This window comes from Tamandua tetradactyla, chromosome 11, assembly GCF_023851605.1.
Source record: "Tamandua tetradactyla isolate mTamTet1 chromosome 11, mTamTet1.pri, whole genome shotgun sequence".
In the NCBI taxonomy this organism is placed as follows: Eukaryota; Metazoa; Chordata; class Mammalia; order Pilosa; family Myrmecophagidae; genus Tamandua; species Tamandua tetradactyla.
The window spans coordinates 25,409,885-25,431,127 of record NC_135337.1 but is presented as its reverse complement, the minus strand read 5'-3'; the positions used below and the strand labels follow the sequence as shown (position 1 = coordinate 25,431,127).

Genomic DNA, 21,243 nt, shown 5'->3' with positions numbered 1-21,243 from the left:
GCCAGCATTTTGTGTTATCATTATTTTTCACTTTAGCCATTCTGATAAGTGTGTAATGAGAATTCACTGATGTTGTAATTCACATTTATCTAGTGTTTACGATGCTCAGCATCTCTTCACGTACTTATTTGTCTTCAGTGAAAAATTTTTTTCATGTATTTTGTCCATTTTCTAAGTGGATAGACTTTTAACAGTGACTTCTCAGAGTACTAGTATCTAGAACTAGTCTTTTGTTGGATATGTAGTTTGCAATATTTTCCCCACTTTCTAACTTTCATTTCATAGTCTTAACAGAGTCTTTCAAAGAGCAAAAGTTTTAATTTAAAGGACAATCCATTATAAATTTTTCCTTTTATGAATTGTGTTTCTTGTCCCAACTATAAGAACTCTGTCTAGCCTTAGATCCCCAAATTTTCCTCTATGCTTTTTTCTAAAGTTTCATAGGTTCACGCTTGACATTTATGTCCAAGATCCATTTTCAGCTAATTTTTGTATAAGGCATGAGACTCGTGGTTTTTTGCTTATGGATTTTCCAATTATTCCAGCAGTTCCACTCATTTTGCACCTTTTGTCAATACCAGTTAGGCATCGTTGTATGGATCTATTCTGTGTTCTCTGTTCTGATTCACTTACGTGTGCTTATTCCCTATATAAACCACCATCTTGACTGGTATATCTACATAATAAGCCTTGAAATTGGGTAGACTGATTCCTCTAATATGTGCTTATTTTTCGAAATTATTTTAGCTATTCTGGTTCCTTTAATTTTCCAAAGTAAAGAAAAATTTCAAAATAAACTTCTGATTTCATTTAGATTTCTATAATTTCCTTCGTCAGCATAGTGCAGTTGTCAGCATAAAAGTGCTATACATGTTTTGTTAGATTGACAACTAAGTCTTTCTTTTTAAACTTTTTTTATTCTATAGTATAACATATATACAAAGCAAAGAAATAAAAAAGCAATCGTTTTCAAAGCACTCTTAAAAAATGGTTACAGGACACATCCCAGAGTTTGTAATGGTCTACCACAATCCTCTCCTATTTTCCCTTTTAGCTGCTCCAGAATATAGGACACTGGAGGGTTTAAATACTCCTTTAGCACCACAATTGACATTTTCTTCCTTCTTTTTTGTGAACAATAACAGATATACAAAAAATCTGTAAATTTCCAAGCACAGCACCACAATTAGTGGCTAAAAATAGAACATATTTCAGACTTCAGTCAGCATGGGGTACAATTTCACAATTTTAGGTTTTTACTTCTAGCTCCTCTAGAATACTGGAGACTAAAAGAGATATCAATTTAATGATTCAGCATTCATATTCATTTGTTAAGTCCTATCTTCTATGTGTAATTTCACCATCAACTTTGATCTTTCCAAACCTCTCATTGGGGTTGTCTGGGCTACGGCAATTCTAATTTTTTTTACATTGGAAGGGTCTGTCACTGACATGGAATAGGGAGATGGAACTATCTGATGTTCTGGAGAGGCTGGGCTAGGTTTCAGGACTTCTCTGGACCAGTGATCCATCTGGAGGTTGTAGGTTTCTGGAAAGTTACTCTAGTTCCTGGAACCCTTATGGAATCTTATAAATTGTGCTACGTGTTCTTTAGGATTGGCTGGAATGGTCCTGGTTGGGGGTTGGCAGGTTATTTTATTTTGTTTATTTTATTTTATTTTTTTATTAATTAAAAAAGATTAACTAACAAAACATTTAGAAATCATTCCATTCTACATATACAATCAGTAATTCTTAACATCATCAAGGTTATTTTAGGTAGCAAGGTCTATCTGTAGCTTGCATAAGAACAACCTCCAGAGTAGTCTCTCAACTCTATTTGAACTCTCTCTGCCACTAATACTTTTTTAATTACACTTCTCTTCCCCCATTTTGTCAGGATGGAATTGTTGATCCCACAGTGCCAAGTCTGGATTCATCCCTAGGAGTCCTCTCCCACGTCGCCAGGAAGACTTTCACCCCTGGATGTCATGTCCCATGTAGAGGGGAGGACAATAATTTCACTTGCAGATTTGGGTTTAGAGAGAGTGATGCCACATCTGAGCAACAAAAGAGGTCCTCCAGAAGTAACTCTTAGGCATGCCTATAGTTTCTATGCTACCTAGATAAGCTTCACAAGAGTAAGCCTCATAATTGAGGACATGACCTATTGATTTGGGTGTCCCTAAAGTTTGACACAGTTATCAGGGTATTCCCTGATGGTAAGGTTTAATAGTTTCATAGTCTTTCTCCCTTTCCTCAGGGGACTTAGCCAATACTTTTTGATTATCTGTTTGATTATCTAGGATGTTTCCAGGCATTTTAATAATCTATATAGGATTAAAGGAACTCTTTCTCATTCTGTGATCTCTGTGTTTCAGTTGTTCAAATGAGCTATACAGATAGGTTGAATTAGATTATGCACTACAGAAAATTTCAGTTCCAGATCAAATATACCTTTCTCCCGTTGGTCTCAAAGAGCATGTGTGGTTATAAAATACAGACACTGTCTTCCTTACCCATATGTTCTGAATTACTTTAACCCCAACTTGTTTAGCTTCATTCTTATCCTAAATATCAGGTTATATATATAAAACAGCCTCTTAGAATCCAGAAATAATAATCACCACTCTGGACTTAATGTGGCTGCTCTAAAAGCTCATAATCTAAGCCCGTTTTCTTATAAGCATTTTCTAAGGGTGACCATACCATTGTTGTTTTTTTTGTTTCTGGCTTATTTTGTCTCACCAACTGTCCCACACGTTCATTCACATCGTTGCATGCCTCACGACAATATTCCTTTTTGTAGCAGCACAGCTTTCGTTCATAAGTACACACCATCATTCGCCATTCTACTTCTCCCTCAGTGCATCCTTCAGCCACCTGCATTCATCAAGCATCATGTAGAGGACGCAAAGTCCACAGTCCATCAGCATTTTCAATTTTAGATAATTTCATTGCTCCCAAGAGACAGAAAAGCAAAAACATACCCTCACCAAATAAGAAATCTAAACCTCCTCTAAACTCTTGTCCCTCACCCCCTTATTTGCCTCTGCTGTTGTTATGGTAGTGCTGATGGTTTCCTTTTAAACATAGCTCATAGCATACCCCAGCATATGATATATCCTGGAGAATGTTCCATGAGCACTAGAGAAGAATGTATAACCTTGTGCTTTGGGATGCAATGACATATATATGTCTGTTAGGTCTAATTCATTTATCAAGTTATTTAACTTTTCTATTTCCTTGTTGATCTTCTGGCTGGCTGTTCTATCTATAGAGGAGAGTGGTGTATTGAAGTCTCCTACTAGTATTGTTGAAACATCCAATGCTCCCTTCAGTTTCGCCAATGTCTGTCTCATGTAGTTTGGAGCTCCTTGATTGGGAGCATAAACATTTATGATTGTTATATCTTCTTGGTGAATTGACCCTTTAACTAGTATATAGTGTCCTTCTTTGTCTCTTACGATGTCTTTACATTTAAAGTCTAGTTTGTCCAAAAGTAGTGTAGCTACTTCTGCTTTCTTTTGGTTATGACTTGTGTGAAAGATCTTTTTCCATCCTTTCACTTTCAATCTATTTGTATCTTTGTATCTAAGATGAGTCTCTCGTAAGCAGCATATAGCTGGATTATGTTTCATAATCCATCCTGCCAATCTGTATTTTTTAATTGGTAAATTTAGTCCGTTAACATTCAAAGTTATTACTGAGAAGGAGTTTCTTGATTCCACCATCTTTTTAATTTTATTTGTCAGATCTATATATTCTTTTCCCTTTTACTCTTTGTATTCTTCAAATTATCCTTAGTGGTACTCTTCAATTCTGTGCCCTCCTCCAGACCTCCCTCTCCTGTCTTTTTTATTTAGTTGACAGGACTCCTTTTAGCATTTCTTGTAGGGTTGCTCTCTTATTGACAAATTCTTTCAGGATTTCTTTGTCTGTGAAAGCTTTAATCTCTCCCTCAATTTTAAAGGACAATTTGGCTGGGTACAGAATTCTTGGCTGGAAGTCTTCCTCTTTCAGGATCTTGAATATATTACACCACTGCCTTCTCGCCTCCAGGGTGCCAGTTGAGTAGTCTGAACTCATATTTGATTTCCCTTGTATGTAGTATTGTTTCTCTCTTGTCAGTTTCAGGATTTTCTGCTTCTCTTCAACATTTGACAGACTGATTAGTATTTGTGCGCCTGCGGGAAGACCTATTCGGATTTATTCTATTTGGAGTTCTTTGGGTTTCTTTGACTTGCATATTTATGTCCTTTATGAGGTTTGGGAAGTTTCCCGCCATTATATCCTCAACTACTCTTCCTAGCCCTTTACTCCTCTCTTCTCCTTCTGAGACACCAGTGATTCTCATATTTGTGCGCTTTGTTTTGTCTATCATTTCCCTGAGCTCCCATTGAATTTTTTCCATCTTTTTTGCCATTTGCTGCTTTGAGTCTTTGAAGTCAATCATCCTGTCCTCTAAATCACTTACTCTTTCTTCCGTCTCTTCAAATCTGGTGTTGTGTGCCTATGTTTTTTTTTTTTTTGTCAACAGAGGGTTTAATCTCTGTGAATTCTGCTTTTTCTATTTATTCTTTCAATTCCTCTTTGTGCTCTTCTACTGTCTTTTTGATCTCTTTTATGTCGTTTGCTGTTCCACTTATTTTATTAAGTAGAGTTGTATGAGCATCTCTGATTAGTTGTTCCAATGTCTGTATCTCCTCTGGTGTTTTAATTTGGTCATTAGGCAGTGCTATATCTGTCTGCATTGTGACATGTTAGTGATCTTCTACTGTCTTTGACGCATGTAGATATCTTGATTGATTTACTTTGGGAGTTGATTTCCTTCAGAAGTCTAAGGCTCATGTTTGCAGGATGGTTATATGGCAGGGAGCAGGGTACAGGATGGCGCACTCAGTATGGTGATTTATTTCAGGGCAAGTATGGACACAGGTTGGGGATGTTACAGGGGGTGCTTGTGAACGTGGAGGCCTAGCAGCCAGGGAGGATATAGCTTTGCAGGCACACCAGTCTGGGGGACATAATCCTGGTGTGGTCTGGCACGGGGCCCTTTGTGCGCATGCTTAGAGCCGTGGCAGCAGGTTGGACTTACGTCTTCCTGGACTGGGGGCAGATATGACCCAGCTGTGCAAACTGGCACTTTCTCAGAGCTGGGAAATGAGTCCTCGAACATGCGCAGTTCTAGGACTGCTGTAACATGCAGTTCCCAGAGCTGAGTGACATGACTGGGGGCCATGCGCAAGCCTGCGTGGGCCTGGGAGTGCTATAAATGGTTGCACTGAGCTCAGGGAGGGTGGGGTAAGGCTGTGTGAAACTATATGGGGGCAGGCGTAGCTTAACTATGGAAGTTAGTGCCTGCAACCTTTATGCGCTGGTAACAGTCTGCAGGGAACAGGGAGGGGAAGTTAGTGCTCGGGAAGGGTACAGGAGAGGTGGATTGGGCTGCACTTGGGGTGGGAGTGTGGGGCAGGTATGTGCACTGGGGGCTGGTGGGGTGGGGGCACCAGGAGTGCAGGGAATGGGAGCGGGTGAGGGGGTTCAGGTGTGTGGGGTGTGGGGTGAGTCACCGGTCATGGGGCTGCGCTGGTGAGGGTAGTCTGCCCAAGGAACGCGGCCTGGCTTACTTCCTAGTCCCGTGTACCTGTCCTTGCACTCCGGCGGGCTCCGCTGCTCTGCACCTCCACACCAGGCCAGGCTCCAGCTTTCTGTCTCTCAGTTCCTCGGTCTCTGCACCCAGGGCTGCTGCATGTGGTGCAGGAGACTCTCCCAGGTCAGCCTCACTCCCGAATTTCCGTGAAGTAGGGCTAATCTCAAGATGCTCTAGTCAGCCATCTTCCTGGAAGTCAGTATTTCATTTTTGAGCAAATGTAAATAGTATTTTACTTTTAATTTCAGTGTCCATGTGTTCATTGACAGTATATAAAAATCTAATTTTTTTTATGTTTTTATCTTGTATCTAGTGCCCTTGATGAACTTGTTGTTTAGTTCTAGAAGTTCTTTAATACTTTCTATGGGATTTTCTACATAGACAACCATGTCATCTGCAAATAGGGACAGTTACACTTCTCCCTTCCAATAAGTATACCTTTCATTTCCTTTTCTTGCTTTATTGCACTGGCTAGAACCTCCAGCACTATGTTGAATCAGAGGAGTGAAAGAGAACATCCTTGACTTGTTCTTGTTATTAGGGGGAAAGCATTTAGTCTTTCACTATTAAAGATAACGTTGGCAGCTATAGGGGTTTTTGTAGAAGCTCTTTGTTAATTAGTGGAAGTTCCCCCTCTATTCCTGTTTCTCTGAGAATTTTTATCATGAAAAAGTGTTGAATTCTGTCAAATGCTTTTTTGCAGAGATTAATATGATTATAGAAATTTTCTACCTTATCCTGTCAATATGATGATTTACACTGGTCGGTTTTCAATACTTAACTAGCCTTACCTCCCTGAATAAACCCCATTTGATCATTGTATATAATTCACTTTATATATTGTTTAATTCTATTTGCTAATTCTTCATTAAGGGCTTTTTGTGTCTATATTCAAAAGGGATACTGGTCTTTAGGTTTTGATTATTTTTTTTTTGGTACTGTCTTTGTCTGGTTTTATAATCAGTGTAATACTATGTAAAATGAATTTGCACACGTTCCCTCCTATTTTCAGTTTATAACTGGCATTAATTTCTCTTTAAATGTTTGGTATAACATGACACTAACATTAATTAGGCCTGAAGATGTCCTTTTAGGACATGTTAAAATTGCAAATTCTATGTCCTTAACTGTTATAGGACTATTAAAAGTTTCTATTTCATATTGGCTGAGTTGTGGAGTCTGCATTTTTGAGGAATTGGTCCATTTCATCCTAGTAGTCAGATGATTTCTGTAGAGCTTGTCATACTATTTTCTTATTACTTTTTGAAATCTCCACGGTCTGTATTGATAACAAGTTTTATAGTTAATATTGTAAATTGTATCTTATCTTTTTCATTGTCAGGCTTGATAGGTTTGTCAATTTTATCAATCTTTCAAAGAATTAGCTCTTAGTTTCACTGATATTCTCTATTGTTATTTTTTTTAATTTCATTGATTTCTGTTCTTAACCTTGATATTTCCTTCCTTTTGCATGCTTGAGGGTTATTTTGCTCTTTTTTTTTCTAGGTTATTGAAGTGGAAACTTAGATTTATTGATTTAGTCTTCTTTTCTACTGTATACATTTAGCTCAATGAATTTCTCTCATAGCTATACTTTAGCTAGGTATCACAAATTTGGCTATGTTCTATTTTCATTTTGCTCAGTTATATTTTTTCCTTTGGCATTTTTTTACCTATGGACTACTTAGAAGTGTTCTGGTTAGTTTCCAAGTATTTAAAATTTTCACTGTTTATCTTTCTGATGATAATTTCTAGTTTGAATTTATTATGATCAGAGAACATAATCTGCAAGATTTAAATTTTTAAAATTTTTTTGAGGTTTGTTTTATGGATTGGTATATGGTCTATATTGCTATATGTTCCATGGGCAATTGAAAATAATGTATTTTCTATTGTTGGGTGCAATATTCTAAAAATATGAATTCAATCCTCTTAATTCATAATAATTTTGTGTTCTATAAACTTGCTGATTTTCTCTCTAGTTATTCTATCAATTATTGAGAGAGAGGTGTTAAAATATCCAACAGTAATTGCAGATGTGCCTATTTCTACCTACAGGTCTATCAGCTTCTGCTTCACATAATTTACAGCTCCACTGCTTGGTTCATATCGACTTAAGATTGTTATGTTATTTTGGTGGAAAGTCCTTGTAACTTTATATAATGTTTGTCTCTGTCTCTGTTTCTAGCAATTTTCTTTCTTCTGCAGTCTACTTTATCTGCCACTAATACGACCACTCCTGTTTTCTTTTGATTAATATTGGCATGATTTATCTTTTTCCCTACTTTTCAACCTACCTATATTATTATATTTGAAATAACAGTCTTAAAGACAACATATATTTGGGATATATTTCTTAATCCAATATTCTAAGCTCTGTAGTTTAATTGATATGCTTAGACCATTTCCATTTAATGTAATTATTGATAGGCCAAGTAGAAATCATTTTTGTTTATTTATTTATTTTTGTTTTCTGCTTGTTCTTTGTGTTGTTTCTGTTTTATTTTCCCTGGCTTCATGTGTTACTTGAGCATTTTTAGCACTTCATTCTGCCTTAACAATATATATTTTTTTAACAATATGTTTTTAGAGTATAGTTATTTGTATAGTGTTTTTAGTGATTGCTCTAGGTATTACATCTCATATACCTAATATGCCAGTCTTCTGGTTCAAATGAAGTACAGAAACCTTATCCCTGTTACATTCCTTTATGTTCCCATTTATCATTGTCTTAAATATTTCTTCTGCATATGTTTAGAACCACATCAGAAAGTGTCATGATTTTTTGCTTCAACCATCAAACGTAACCTAGAAAATTCATGAGGAGGACAAGCACATTGTATTTATACATACTTTTGCTTACCATCTTCTTCCTTCCTGATGTGTCTAAGTTCCTTCTTTTATTGTATCCTTTATGTTTAGAAAAATTCCTATAATGACAGATCTGGCTTCGTTCTTGGCCTTCTCTGACATCACCCCAATAGGGGTATTGAGGCATCTCATTAAAATATCATGAGGATAGAAGTCCAGGCTCCCCACTCAGGTTTTGCTGTATGGGTGCGAATGAGGCCACAGAATTCTTTGTGATGTTTGGCTGGAGTAGAGGACTTATTGTCTAAAAGTTTTCTTTCTTGCTTGGCTGTTCCTTTCTTGATCCTTTGTATAGGCTTTTTTGTGTGTGTATGTACATGTTGGCATATTGAGGCTGCTAGCTTCATCAGCTCCAAGATGGGTTATATGAGGAAAAATGAAAACCCAGGAAACTTATTATAGTGTTGCTCCTTGAGTCTTGAGGTCCTTGTCTGTTCTGCTCTCTTCTCCCTACATTTCAGAGTCTCCTATGTTCTAGGATTTTAGCTGTACTTAACCTGAGGAATAGGGAAAAGCTTGCCTACTCTATTTTCCTGGAAGTGAAAGTAAACAATAGGAGTTTGGACAAAAATTATTTTGTTTTCAAAACTATGTAATAAAATTATTTGTTTAGGGATAACATGATTAGTGTTTTCAAATTATACTTCATTACTTTCAAATTTAAAAATATACCTACACAGAAAAAAATATGTTTATACCTACACAGCAAGGAAATAAGTTCAAAAAGTAGATGAGTAACTAGAAAACAAAAGTATGAAAATATGTAAACTACAAGTAAACTTCATCTTTTGTGATATTTTAATCCACTCTTTATGCACATAAAGGATAACAATAAAAAGGAAAAGAATGACATTCTCTAACTGAACTGATGATGACTTTCAATGTCAGCTCCACGTTTCCAGTTTGTGAACGGTCTTGTAAATCTATGTGTGTCACATAGAGTTTTCAAAATAGTATACATTAAGAATATTAAATCTGATATTATTAATTGAGAGTATAACATAATTTAAATATTTCATTTTAACTTTTATTAATAACTATTCATTATAGAAAGACTGAAATATGCAAAAGCACCAAGAAAAAAACATAATCACTATTAACATTTTAGGATATTTTCATTTATTCTTTGTGGTATCTACATAGGTTTGGCTGTATATAAGCGCAGCAATCATTTTAAATACACTGCTATTTCATGCCTTGTCCACATAATATCATTTGTGAGCATTTTCTCTATTATTAATTATTTCAAATCTGACTTTAATGGTCACTAATTTACTAGTAAATGGATTTGCCATTATTTGCTTAACCGTTTCCCAGTTGGAATTCATTGCCCCCCCCAACCCGTTTCTACTTAATTGTTTTTCTCCATTCCTGAGTACTTCCTTAAGACACATTGCTAGAAGATAAATTATTAGTTGTAAGTATTTGATAATTTTAAAAGTAATGATGAATATTGTTCAAGATAATGCTAAATTGCTTTTCTAAGAATTTGTGCCCTTATATATTTGCTAGAGAGGGTATGGCAAAGCCTATCTCATTGCATCCTTACCAATTATAAAAAAATTACAGTAAAAATCTATTTATAGTATGATACTATACTATAAACTGATTAAGAAATAATTTCCATGAATTTCCATGAATAACAACAAAATGACAATAGAGAAAGCTGCTCTTTTTAAATAAACCATAAACAGTTTGATAACCTATAAATGAGGAAATTTAGGAAAGTCATAGTTTCTCTGCATAATAGTTTCCACACTCTTAAATTGAGAGATTTAGGCTTGATAATCTCTAAGGGCTTTGTAGGCTTGAAAATTACATGATACTCATTTCAGTGACCTTCAATGCTTCACATCATTATACAGGGTCATGCCTTGTAGTCTGCCTATTCCTTGATCTAATTTGGCCCACACTGACGTCCTTCCAGAGACCTCTACTAGAAGTGTCATGACAGGAAGTGAAGCATGCAGAACTGGAGCAAGGAAAACTGAATTCCAAATCCAGGTCTGCTACTAAATGGCTAAGTGATCTTTTCAAGTCATTCTGTCTTTCTGTGCTTCTGCTTCTTTTTTTACTGGGTGCCAGTGATAGAAAAATTTAAAATTAGATCAACAAAAACAATACATACACACACGTACACACAAATGTACATATAAATCCCATTCTAAAATAATTCATTAATATGGGGAGAAATAAAGAAGTGCATAAAAAATAACTAAAATCATTCAAGCTATAAGACAGTACATACAAAGTACAAGAGACAGTTTCAAGTAAGATAATATTATAAATTATCTCAATGCATAGGCTTGTTTGGGAAAATCAGATGAAAAAGAAATTGATTTCCAAGTTTAAAGGTTTATACACCTCCTAAAATAGTATTTTGAATACTGCCTTCAAGGTTGTACTTATACCCTATTCATGGCCTCGCATTCCCAGCTCTGTAATCACATCATGAGCACAGTTAAATAAGGTTTTAGCAATAAGTAATCTCAGGGAAACTCTGTTTTGCAACAGCACCTCACCTGGAAATATTACATGTTCCTATTCAAATGGACCTGTTCCCCAAAAATGTATTTTCAACCTGTTTTTAGACACCAATATCCCCACCTTCCCTTGAATTACAGCTGTAATATGCAAAGTCTCCCCATTACTGTACAACGTAATTTTAAGGGAAATTTTACAGATTAAAAAAAAACAGACATTTTGGGACAAAACCAAATTTATGTGATTTTTAAGTGTTTCAGAAGATATTTTTAAGGAATAAAATTAAGGACACTTTTGAAATTAATCAAAAATTAAATGTTTAAAATATGAAAAAAAATCACATCTATGGTTCACCCATATTAAATTATACTTCTAAGTAAGTGCAAAATCTTATCTTACAATGTGTGAAACGAGATCATTTTCAGCATGAAATTATATGTCAGTTGTACTTACAAAGCAGTTCTTATCAGGGTTTCTTTTCCAATGCTTCTTGTCTAATTTCTTGGTTGAGGTAGAACGTAGAGTTGCATGAGTTTGGGTCCGAGGATTTAAAGCCAGTATACTCTGAAGACAATACATAAACAATGTATAGTCATATGTAAATATGTTGGCATAAAAAAAAGACACAAAATTTTATTTTAACATCCCTTTCCCCCATTCCCTCAAAAAAACTTAACTGTGAGATAAAGTTCTTAATAACCAAATGGTGTTTAAGAAAAGTAAATGAGAAATCCTGAATTTGGTTAAAATAAGTAAGTCCAGTATGGGAAAACCCTGATATAATGAAATTTCATATGGAAAACCTGAGATGAACTAAATTATTTTTAGAATAAAACAAATAAGAAATAAATAAGTAAATAAAAATGGAAAAAAAAGCTCAACATATCACCAAAATGTGATATGGTTCCTCAAATACTTACCTTAAGTTAACAGAATTATACTGGATAAAACATAACATAAGGAGTAATTCCCCCTTATTTTTTAAACTAGCTTTTGCATTGTTATTTTTTTTTTACATGGACAGGCATCAGAAATCGAACTTGTAGTCTCTGGCATGGCAGAACCTGCCTGCTGAGCCACCTTGGCCCATTCTCTACTAGCTTTTCAAAATCAATTATTCAGGGAAAACAAACAAACATCAAAGAGAGAGAGTGCGAGAGCACAAACAAGAAGAAAGTATGACCATAATTTGATCAAAAAGGAGAAACTAGGATGGTAAATGTTTCCATTTTATCCAATTAATTTTTTTTACATTTTTCAACTTTTATGCTTTGAAAAGCAATATGGAATAACTAAAGAAAACCCAGAGAAAGTAAGATTTAGAGGAGAAAAAGAGGTTTTCAATCGTTGAAGAACTTTCACACGGAAGAGGTATTTGATTTGTTTTGTAAGTAGAGAATGGAAACTAAAATTGCAGAAATTAAAGAAGGGTATTTGGATTCAGATATAAATAAATGACAGCCGATATTGTATCAGTAATCACTCAAACCGACTTTATCACAGTCATTTATCTTCTCATTTTGAGATGAAGGACATTGTTCTAGTTTGCTAGCTGCTGGAATGAAATATACCAGAAATGGAATGGCTTTTAAAAAGGGAGATTTAATAAGTTGTAGTTTACAGTTCTAAGGCCGAGAAAATGTCCCAATTACAACAAATCTATGGAAATGTCCAATCTCAGGCATCCAGGGAAAGATACCTTGGTTCAACAAGGCCGATGAAATTCAGGGTTTCTGTCTCAAGAGAGAAGGCACATGGTGAAGACAGTCAGATTTTCTCTCTCATCTGGAAGAGCACATGGTGAACACGGCATCATCTGCTAGCTTCTTCTCCTGGCTTCCTGTTTCATGAAGCTCCCCAGGAGGCATTTTCCTTCTTCATCTCCAAAGTCGCTGGCTGGTGGACTCTGCTTCTCATGGCTATGTCATTCTGCTCTGCTCTCTCTGAATCTCCTTCATTCTCCAAAATATTTCCTCTTTTATAGGACTCCAGAAAGTTATCAAGACCCACCCAAATGAGTGGAGACATGCTGTCACCTAATCCACTTTAACAACCACTCTTGATTAAATCACATCTCCAGGGAGATGATCTGATTACAGTTTCAAACTTACAGTATTGAATAGGGATTATTCTACCTTTATGAAATGGGATTTAGATTAAAACTTGGCTTTTCTAGGGGACATACATCTTTTCATACCAGCACAGATATTGATCACAAATGTTTTCCTCCTCCAGGGAGGCTTCCCTGACTAATCTAGATCTGTCTTTTCTGTACTAGGCCTCTCAAACATCCCTATAAGGACAGAAAAACTAAAGAACAACTGCCACTTTATGAATGTTTTTTCCTTCCTAAACTGTAAATGCTTTGAGCTGAGGAATTTTATATTTTAAATCTTTGAATTGCTGATATACATTACCGAACACCTACAGAAGCTCCTGCCTGTAAAATAATCGTTCAAACTGTGCTTTGGTTTTCAACTCCGACTGATCATATAGCTTAGAGTAAACCACATAGTCTTTTTGATCTTCAATTTCCCTGCATGCAAAACAGGGCGATGCTTTTATCTGAGATTATAGTGAAGAAAAAGCAAAATGCATGATACAACATGTTTTCTAAACTATAAAACACTAACAATTAATTTGGAGCCAGAAAGTAATCAGAGGCTGAACTGACTGAGAAGTAGATTGGCGAACAATCGTGGATACTTATGATCGATTACTGTGCGGCTCCAAAAAGGAATAAAGTCCTGAGGCAGGCAATGATGTGAATGAACCTGTGGGGCATCTGGTGATGCAAAATAAGCCGGAAACGAAAGAATAATTATTGTATGATCTTCTTTAGAAAATGCATATAAGAAAAGAGGGACCTAGACTGTAAGCTCTTACAGCAGACACATTTAGTCCTGAGTGATAATTATTATTCTGGATTTTGAGAGGCTGTTTTATATATGTATAACCTGGTATTTATAGATAAGAACAAAGCTGATCAGGTTGGGATTAAGGTAAATGAGAACACAAGGGTAAGGAAGACATTGTCTGTATTTCAGAACCGTAACTACTCTTTGAGACCAAAGGAAGAAAATTTTATTTTGTCCAAACTTAAATTTTCTATAACACATAATCTAACTAAACCTGTCTGGGCAGCTCAAATGAAGAATCAATACACAGGGCGCCCAGAATAAGAATGAGGGCCTTTAATCCTGTATAGATTAATGTAATGCTTGGATATATTCTAGCACATATAAAGTAGGTAATCAAAAAAAGTATTGGCAAAGTTCCCTAAGGGATGGGAGAAAAAATAAGGAGCTATTAAACTTTACCACTGGGGAAACCCCTGATACTGTGTCAAACATCAGGGACACCCAAATCAATTGCCCAAACCCTTGATCTTGAGGCTTGCTCTTGTGAAGCCTATGTATATAGCAGAGAAGCTTAGCCTACTGTGCTGGTTTGAAAGGATGTATATACCCTAGAAAAGCCATGTTTTAATCCTAATTCCATTTTGTAAAGGCAACCATTTCTTCTAATCGCTATTCAGCACTGTATGTTTGAAACTGTAATTAGATCATCTCCCTGGAGATGTGACTTAGGGAGTTACATCTTGATGTGATCTTGATGTAATCATGAGTGATCAAGAGTGGTTGCTAAAATAGATTAGGTAGAGACATGTCTCCACCCATTCGGGTGGGTCTTGATTAGTTTATTGGAATCCTATAAAAGAGGAAACATGCTGGAGATTTAGAGATTCTGAGTGTACAGAATGACAGCCATGAGAAGCAGAGAGTATACCAACCAGCAAACTTCGGAGATGAAGAAGGAAAATGCCTCCTGAGGAGCTTCATCAAACAGGAAGCCAGGAGAGAAAGCTAGCAGATGATGCTGTGTTCATATGTGCCTTTCCAGCTGAGAGAGAAGCCCTGATTGTGTTCGCTATTGTGCCTTCTCACTTGAGAGAGAAACTCTGACCTTCTTAAACCAAGGTATCTTTGCCTGAATGCCTGAGGTCGGACATTTATAGACTTGTTTTAGTTGGGACATTTTCTCAGCCTTAGAACTGTAAACTAGCTATTTATTAAATTCCCCCTTTTAAAAGCCATTCCATTTCTGGTGTATTGCATTCCGGCAGCTAGCAAATTAGAACACCTACCATTAGGTATGCTAAGAGTTACTTCTAGAGAACCTCTTTTGTTACTCAGATGAGGCTGCACACTATCTAAACCCAATTCTGCAAGGGAAATCATTGCCCTCCCCCACTAGGTAGGACATGACATCCAGAGGTGAAAGTCTTCCTGGAGGTATGGGAGATGACCTGGCCCAGACACAGTGGGATCAACAATTCCATACTGACCAAAAGGGGAAAAAGAAGTGTAACAAATAAAGTATCAGGGGCTGAGAGAGTTCAAATAGAGCCAAGAGGCTACTCTGGAGGTCATTCTTATGAAAGCTTCAGTTAGACATTGCTAACCTATCATAACTTGCCAAACCCCAACCAAAACCATTCCAGCCAGTCCTAAAGAACACCAAGGGCAATATATAAGATTCTACAAAGTTTCCATGTACCAGGGTAATTTCCCAAAACCTACAGCCTCCAGATGGATCCCTGGACTAGATAAATCTTGAAACCTAGAGGGGCCAGCCTCTCCAGAACATCAGCTAGCTCTATCTCCCTAACCCATATTACTGACATCCCATTTCAACATGAAAAAGTTAGAATGGCCATAGCCCAAATACCCCTAAAGAGTGGGATAGAAGATCAAAGGTGATGGTGGAGTTACACAGAGAAGGTAGGGTTTAACAAACAAATATGATTACTGAATTATTAAATTGATACCACTTTTAGTCTCCAGTATCTTACAGCAGCTAGACGTAAACCTAAAGTTATGGAATTGTGATCCATTCTAAACTCTGAAATCTATTCTACAACTAATTGTTGTGTTATGCTTTAAATTTATTGCTTTTTTGTATATTGTTATTTTCACACAAAAAAGTTGCTTGTGATGATGAAACAATATTTATTCCTTCTACCCTCCAATGTTCTGGAGCAGCTAGAAGAAAAAATTTGAGGTGATGGTATGGTAGCCCATGACAAACTCTGGGATCTGTCTTGTAACTACTTGTTGGAGAGTGCTTTGAAGGCTAATACTTTTTTCTTTCTTTGCTTTATATATATATTTTACAATAAAAAAGTTTTTAAAAAAAGCAATCAGAGGCTATATGCAATAGTAATTGTCAGTCTGAGACTTGTTCATGCAGGGCATGTATAAGAATTTGACAGAGGTTCTGAGAATGAAATTCCAACTAGATTTGACCAACTCCAAGACAACCTTCCAGGGTGAGATTATGCTTCTATGAAAATTAATGGGTCACGCTCATCTTTTTTACATATGAAAATGAGACTTCAATACAATCCACCAAGAACTACCAAAATGGCCAAAATGAATAAATGGATAAAAGAAGTAAGTAAACAACTAGACATATACTAAGTACTTTTTTCCCTTCTACTATTGCTAAGGTAAACATCAAAAGTAATAATTTTAGATAATATCCTAGATGTTTTTATAATAAGAATGGCTATTATTGATAATATGACACATTTAAAAGTCATGTAAACTATAAAAAAAACAAAGCACTGTCTCAAACAACCTTTTTTTTTAATTATTATTTTTAAACAACCTTTTTAAAATAACCAATAGGAGTTTAACTTACAGAATGGTGGTGTGAGAATATCCACAAACAAACTCTCCACCAAAACTAGCAGAATAGGTAAAAAATACTGAACTTAACAACCATTGGAAGGTTCAAGGAAATGTCTCATTGGCAGGAAGTAAATGAAGAAACATTTATTCAAGAAAATCTACTAAAACTCAGTTGGTCAAAAAGGAATCTGTAGCATCTGAACTACAACTTGATTCCTCCATCCGCCTCCCAGCTCAGCATGACAGAAATTCTACCACAGGTGAGGGAAGCCAAAAGCAGAAGGTCCCCCCTGCCTCCAACTTGAATTGAGAGCTATAATATCTCCTGGAGAGGGACTGGCCGCCAGCATTTCTCATGCATCCCCTCCATGTTGCAGAGGCTAAATTCTTGGTCAGTACAGCTGAGAATGCAGCCTCGCTTCCTCCACCCAGCCCCCCAAACAGAGCAGAGGCCCTGCCTCAGGAGTGCCACACCAAAAACAGTGGAGCCTGGAATGGCCTCAAATTAGCTCATTCATACAATAGTGTTTGCATGCTAGAAGAGACAAAATGAGAAGACCAGAATGACTGCCCATATACAATGCAATATATGCAGTATGTTTATTCTCATAAAATGAGAATATCACTGAAAGAAACAGGCCACTGTCACCAGCTCAGCTTTGGAGCTTTATTTCAAGAGATTTTTCCCAGATAAAAAGGCAAAACCAAGGAACAGACAGCTCTCCTCAAAGACTCTGACTTTATTTGAGCCAGAATGTGGGAAAGTTCAAGTCTAAGTGTACTCTCAAAAACAAAGAACTTGATGCTGACCAATTAAGAGGAAGTTGGTAGCTTCATGAAAGCAATAAATTAAACTGTAAGGAAGTCACTTTGCCAGATTAGAACAAGGAAAGAGACATATAAAAAGAGTCCTCCTGTTATCACAACAAATATCATAAGCTGGGCCTTAAAAACTACACCTAGAAAGGAGCCAAAATTTAATTGGATGACACAGTGAAGCAATTTATATCCCAAGACATTGTTGTAAATAATAGAGCTTTAGCCAACAATCAGTGTAGGCTTAAAGCTGGATGTGATTCCAATATAGGCAGACAATTTTTAAGAGAAAAATGAGAAAAAAAAAAAAAGGCAAAGGGATCCCTACTAAAGCCACTGTCATTCCAGGGAGACTGTACACAGGCTCAAGGCTGCATCCTATGAGAAGTGACATCAGGGGCTTCATATTTTAGGGAAAACAGACTCCACTAAAATAGTCTTCCAATTACTAAACAAATATACAGGAAAACAACAACAAATATGCCCCCAGGGTAGGGAGGATCAGTATCCAGAATTGCTATGATGTTACCTAAAATGTTTGATTTTCTATATAAAGGATAATGCAACATGCAAAGAAAGAGAAATTTGTGATTCAGACACAGGGAATAAAAAGGCCATAGAACTGCCTTTGAGAGATCTCAAGTAAAATATTTAAGAGGCAAAAACTTCAAAGTAATCATTACAAATACGTTAAAAGAATTAAGGAGATAATCATTAAAGAAGTAAAGGAAGGTATAATGAAAATGGCTAATCAGATAAAGAATATTTTAAAAGAGACAGGAATTATTTAAAAAAAATGGAACTTTGGAGCAGAAAGGTACAATAACTGAAATGAAAAAATCACTATAAACACTCAATAATGAATTTGAACTAGCAAGAACTTTAAGAGAAAGATAGAAATTAACAATCTGAAGAATAAGAGAAAAAAAGAATTAATACAGGTGCAGAAACAATTAACAAATTACTAGAATCCAATAATATATTAAAGTGATTCGATATCATAGCCAAATAGGATTTTCCCATAAATACAAGGTTAGTTTATCATTTGAAAATCAATTCACAAAATACATAATATCAATAAAATAAAGGACAAATAAATAATAATCTCAATAGACTCAGAAAAAGCATTTGACAAAAATTAACACAAAAAAAAATGAAAAATAGGAATAGAGGGGAACTTTCTTAATCTGATAAAGGGTACTTAAACAAGAAAAAAAATCCATAGATAACATCATAATTAATGATGCAAGATTGAATGCTTTCCCCTTAGATAAGGAAGAAGACAAGGATGTCAGCTTTTGTTACTTCTATTTAACATTGTACTAAGGTTCTGGACAGGGAAATTATGCAAGAATACAAAATAAAAAGTATCCAGAAAGGAAAGGAAGAAGTAATTATATCCCACTTTGCAGACAATATGGCCTTGTATACAGAAATAAGTTCAGCAAGGTTGCAAAATAAAAGATCAATATATAAAAATAAACTGCATTTCTATTCACTTGCAATGAGCAATTCAAAAATGAAATTAATAAAACAACCCCATTCATATTAGCATCAAAATCAATAATATAGGGGCGGGCCGCGGTGGCTCAGCGGGCAAAGTGCTTGCCTGCTATGCCGGAGGACCTCGGTTCGATTCCCGGCCCCAGCCCATGTAACAAAAAACGGAAAAACAAAATACAATAAAACAAGAAAATGTTTAAAGATGTTTCCCTTTCTTCCTTCCTTCCTTCCTTCTATCCTTCCTTCCTTCTCTCTGTCTTTCCTTTAAAAAAAAAAAAAAAAAAAAAAAATCAATAATATACATAGGAATAAAATGACAAAATAAGTACAAAACTTACACTCTGGAAAACTACAAACACAGTTGAAAGAAATTCAAGATCTAAATTAATGAAAAGACATGTCACGTGCATGAACCACAAGACTTGACCAACATTAAGTTAATCTAACAATAATCAGCATTATTCCCCCAATTTAACTCGGTTTCAACGCAATCCCTATCAAAATCCCACCTGGCATCTTTGCAGAAATGGACAAACTGAACCTAAAATTCATTTGGAAAGGTAAGGGACACAGAATGCACACACACACAGAATCTTAAAAAGAAAAATGATTTTAAAAATTACTACAAAACTACAGTAATCAAGAAAATGCAGTACTGACATAAGAATTGAAATACAGATCAATGGACTAGAAAGAAAGTATGGAATTAAATATTCACCTTTATGGGCAATTGATTTTAGACAAGGATGCCAAGACATCTCAACAGGAAAAGAGTAATCTCTTCAACAAATGGTGTTAGGACAACCGGATAGCCTCATGTGACCATATACAAAAATTAACTCAAAATATATCAATGATTTAAACATAAGAGCTAAACCAAAAACTCATAAGAAAACATAAGAGAAAAGCTTCATGACTGAAGATTTGTCAGTAATTTCCTAGCTATGACACCAAAAGGATAAGTAATTAAAGTGAAAAATGGATAGAATGGACTTCATCAAAATCTAAAATGTTTGTTCATCAAAGGACATTATCAAGAAAGTGAAAGGGTAATCTACAGAATGGGGAAAAAAAACTGCAAAACATGTATCTTTTAAGGGTATAATTTCCAGAACATATAAAGAACTTCTATACTCGACATCAAAAAGACAATCCAATTACAAAGTGAAGAAAGGACTTGAATAGGCATTCTTCCAAAGAAGATATACAAATGGCTAATAATCACATAAAAAGATGTTCAGCATCATTAGCCATTAGGGAAATGCAAAACACAACCACAGTGAGCTATCATTTCATACCTACTAAAATGGCTACTATTAAAACCATGAAAAATAAAAAGTGTTGGCAAGAATGTAGAGAAGTAGGAACCCTTGTACATTGTTGGTAGAAATGTAAAATGGTGCAACTCTACAGAAAAATTTGGCAGTTCCTTAGAAAGACAAATATAGAATTACCATATGACCCAGCGATCTTGCTTCTAGATATATAACCAAAAGAAGTAAAAACAGGATTCAGACAGATATATCCCAACATTCATATTAGCTTTACTCACAATAGTCAAAAGGTGAAAACAACCCAAGTATCTATCAACAGATGAATGATATATAAAATGTGATATACCCACAGAGTGGATTTTTAACCATAAAATGAAATGGAATACTGGTACATACTTCAAAATAGATGAATTGTAAAATTTTTCCTCAGTGAAAGGAGCCAGTTACAAAAGGCCACATATGGTACAATTCCACTTATATGAAATACCAGAATAGGCACATCTATAGAGACAGAGAGTAGGATACAGGTAGCTGGTGTGGGTCTTCTGGGGCAAAAGAAGAAATGACTGCTAAAGGGTATGTGGTTTCATTTCGAGATGATGAAAATGTTCTAAAATTGACTTGTGTGATTGCTGTGCAACTCTATGTATATACTAAAAGCCACTGAATTCTATATTAAATTATATGGATGTGAATTATATCTCAATAAAATTGTTACAGTAAACATAACCACTAAATTCTTAAATCAGTGGATTTGAATGTATAGTATATTCACTCTAATTAGAATTACTGTCACTTGCTTTATAAGCTCAAGATAAATGTTATAATTTTTAGTAATTCCTACATATAACTTCCACCATATTTCTTTAATCTATCTAGCTCCATTTCCATGTCCATTGGATGACAAACACAAAATAAAGCTCTGAGTTTTAAATGGTTTATTCTT

General features: G+C 35.5%; 1 protein-coding gene across 1 annotated transcript in view; it reads right to left on the bottom strand.

Moving 5' to 3' along the window:
* Positions 1-21,243, bottom strand: part of DPYD (dihydropyrimidine dehydrogenase) — a 961,456-nt gene that overhangs the window by 893,455 nt on the left and 46,758 nt on the right. Inside the window, 1 exon segment of the mRNA XM_077120172.1 lies at positions 11,462-11,572. Within this exon segment, the coding sequence (XP_076976287.1) occupies positions 11,462-11,572 (111 nt within the window).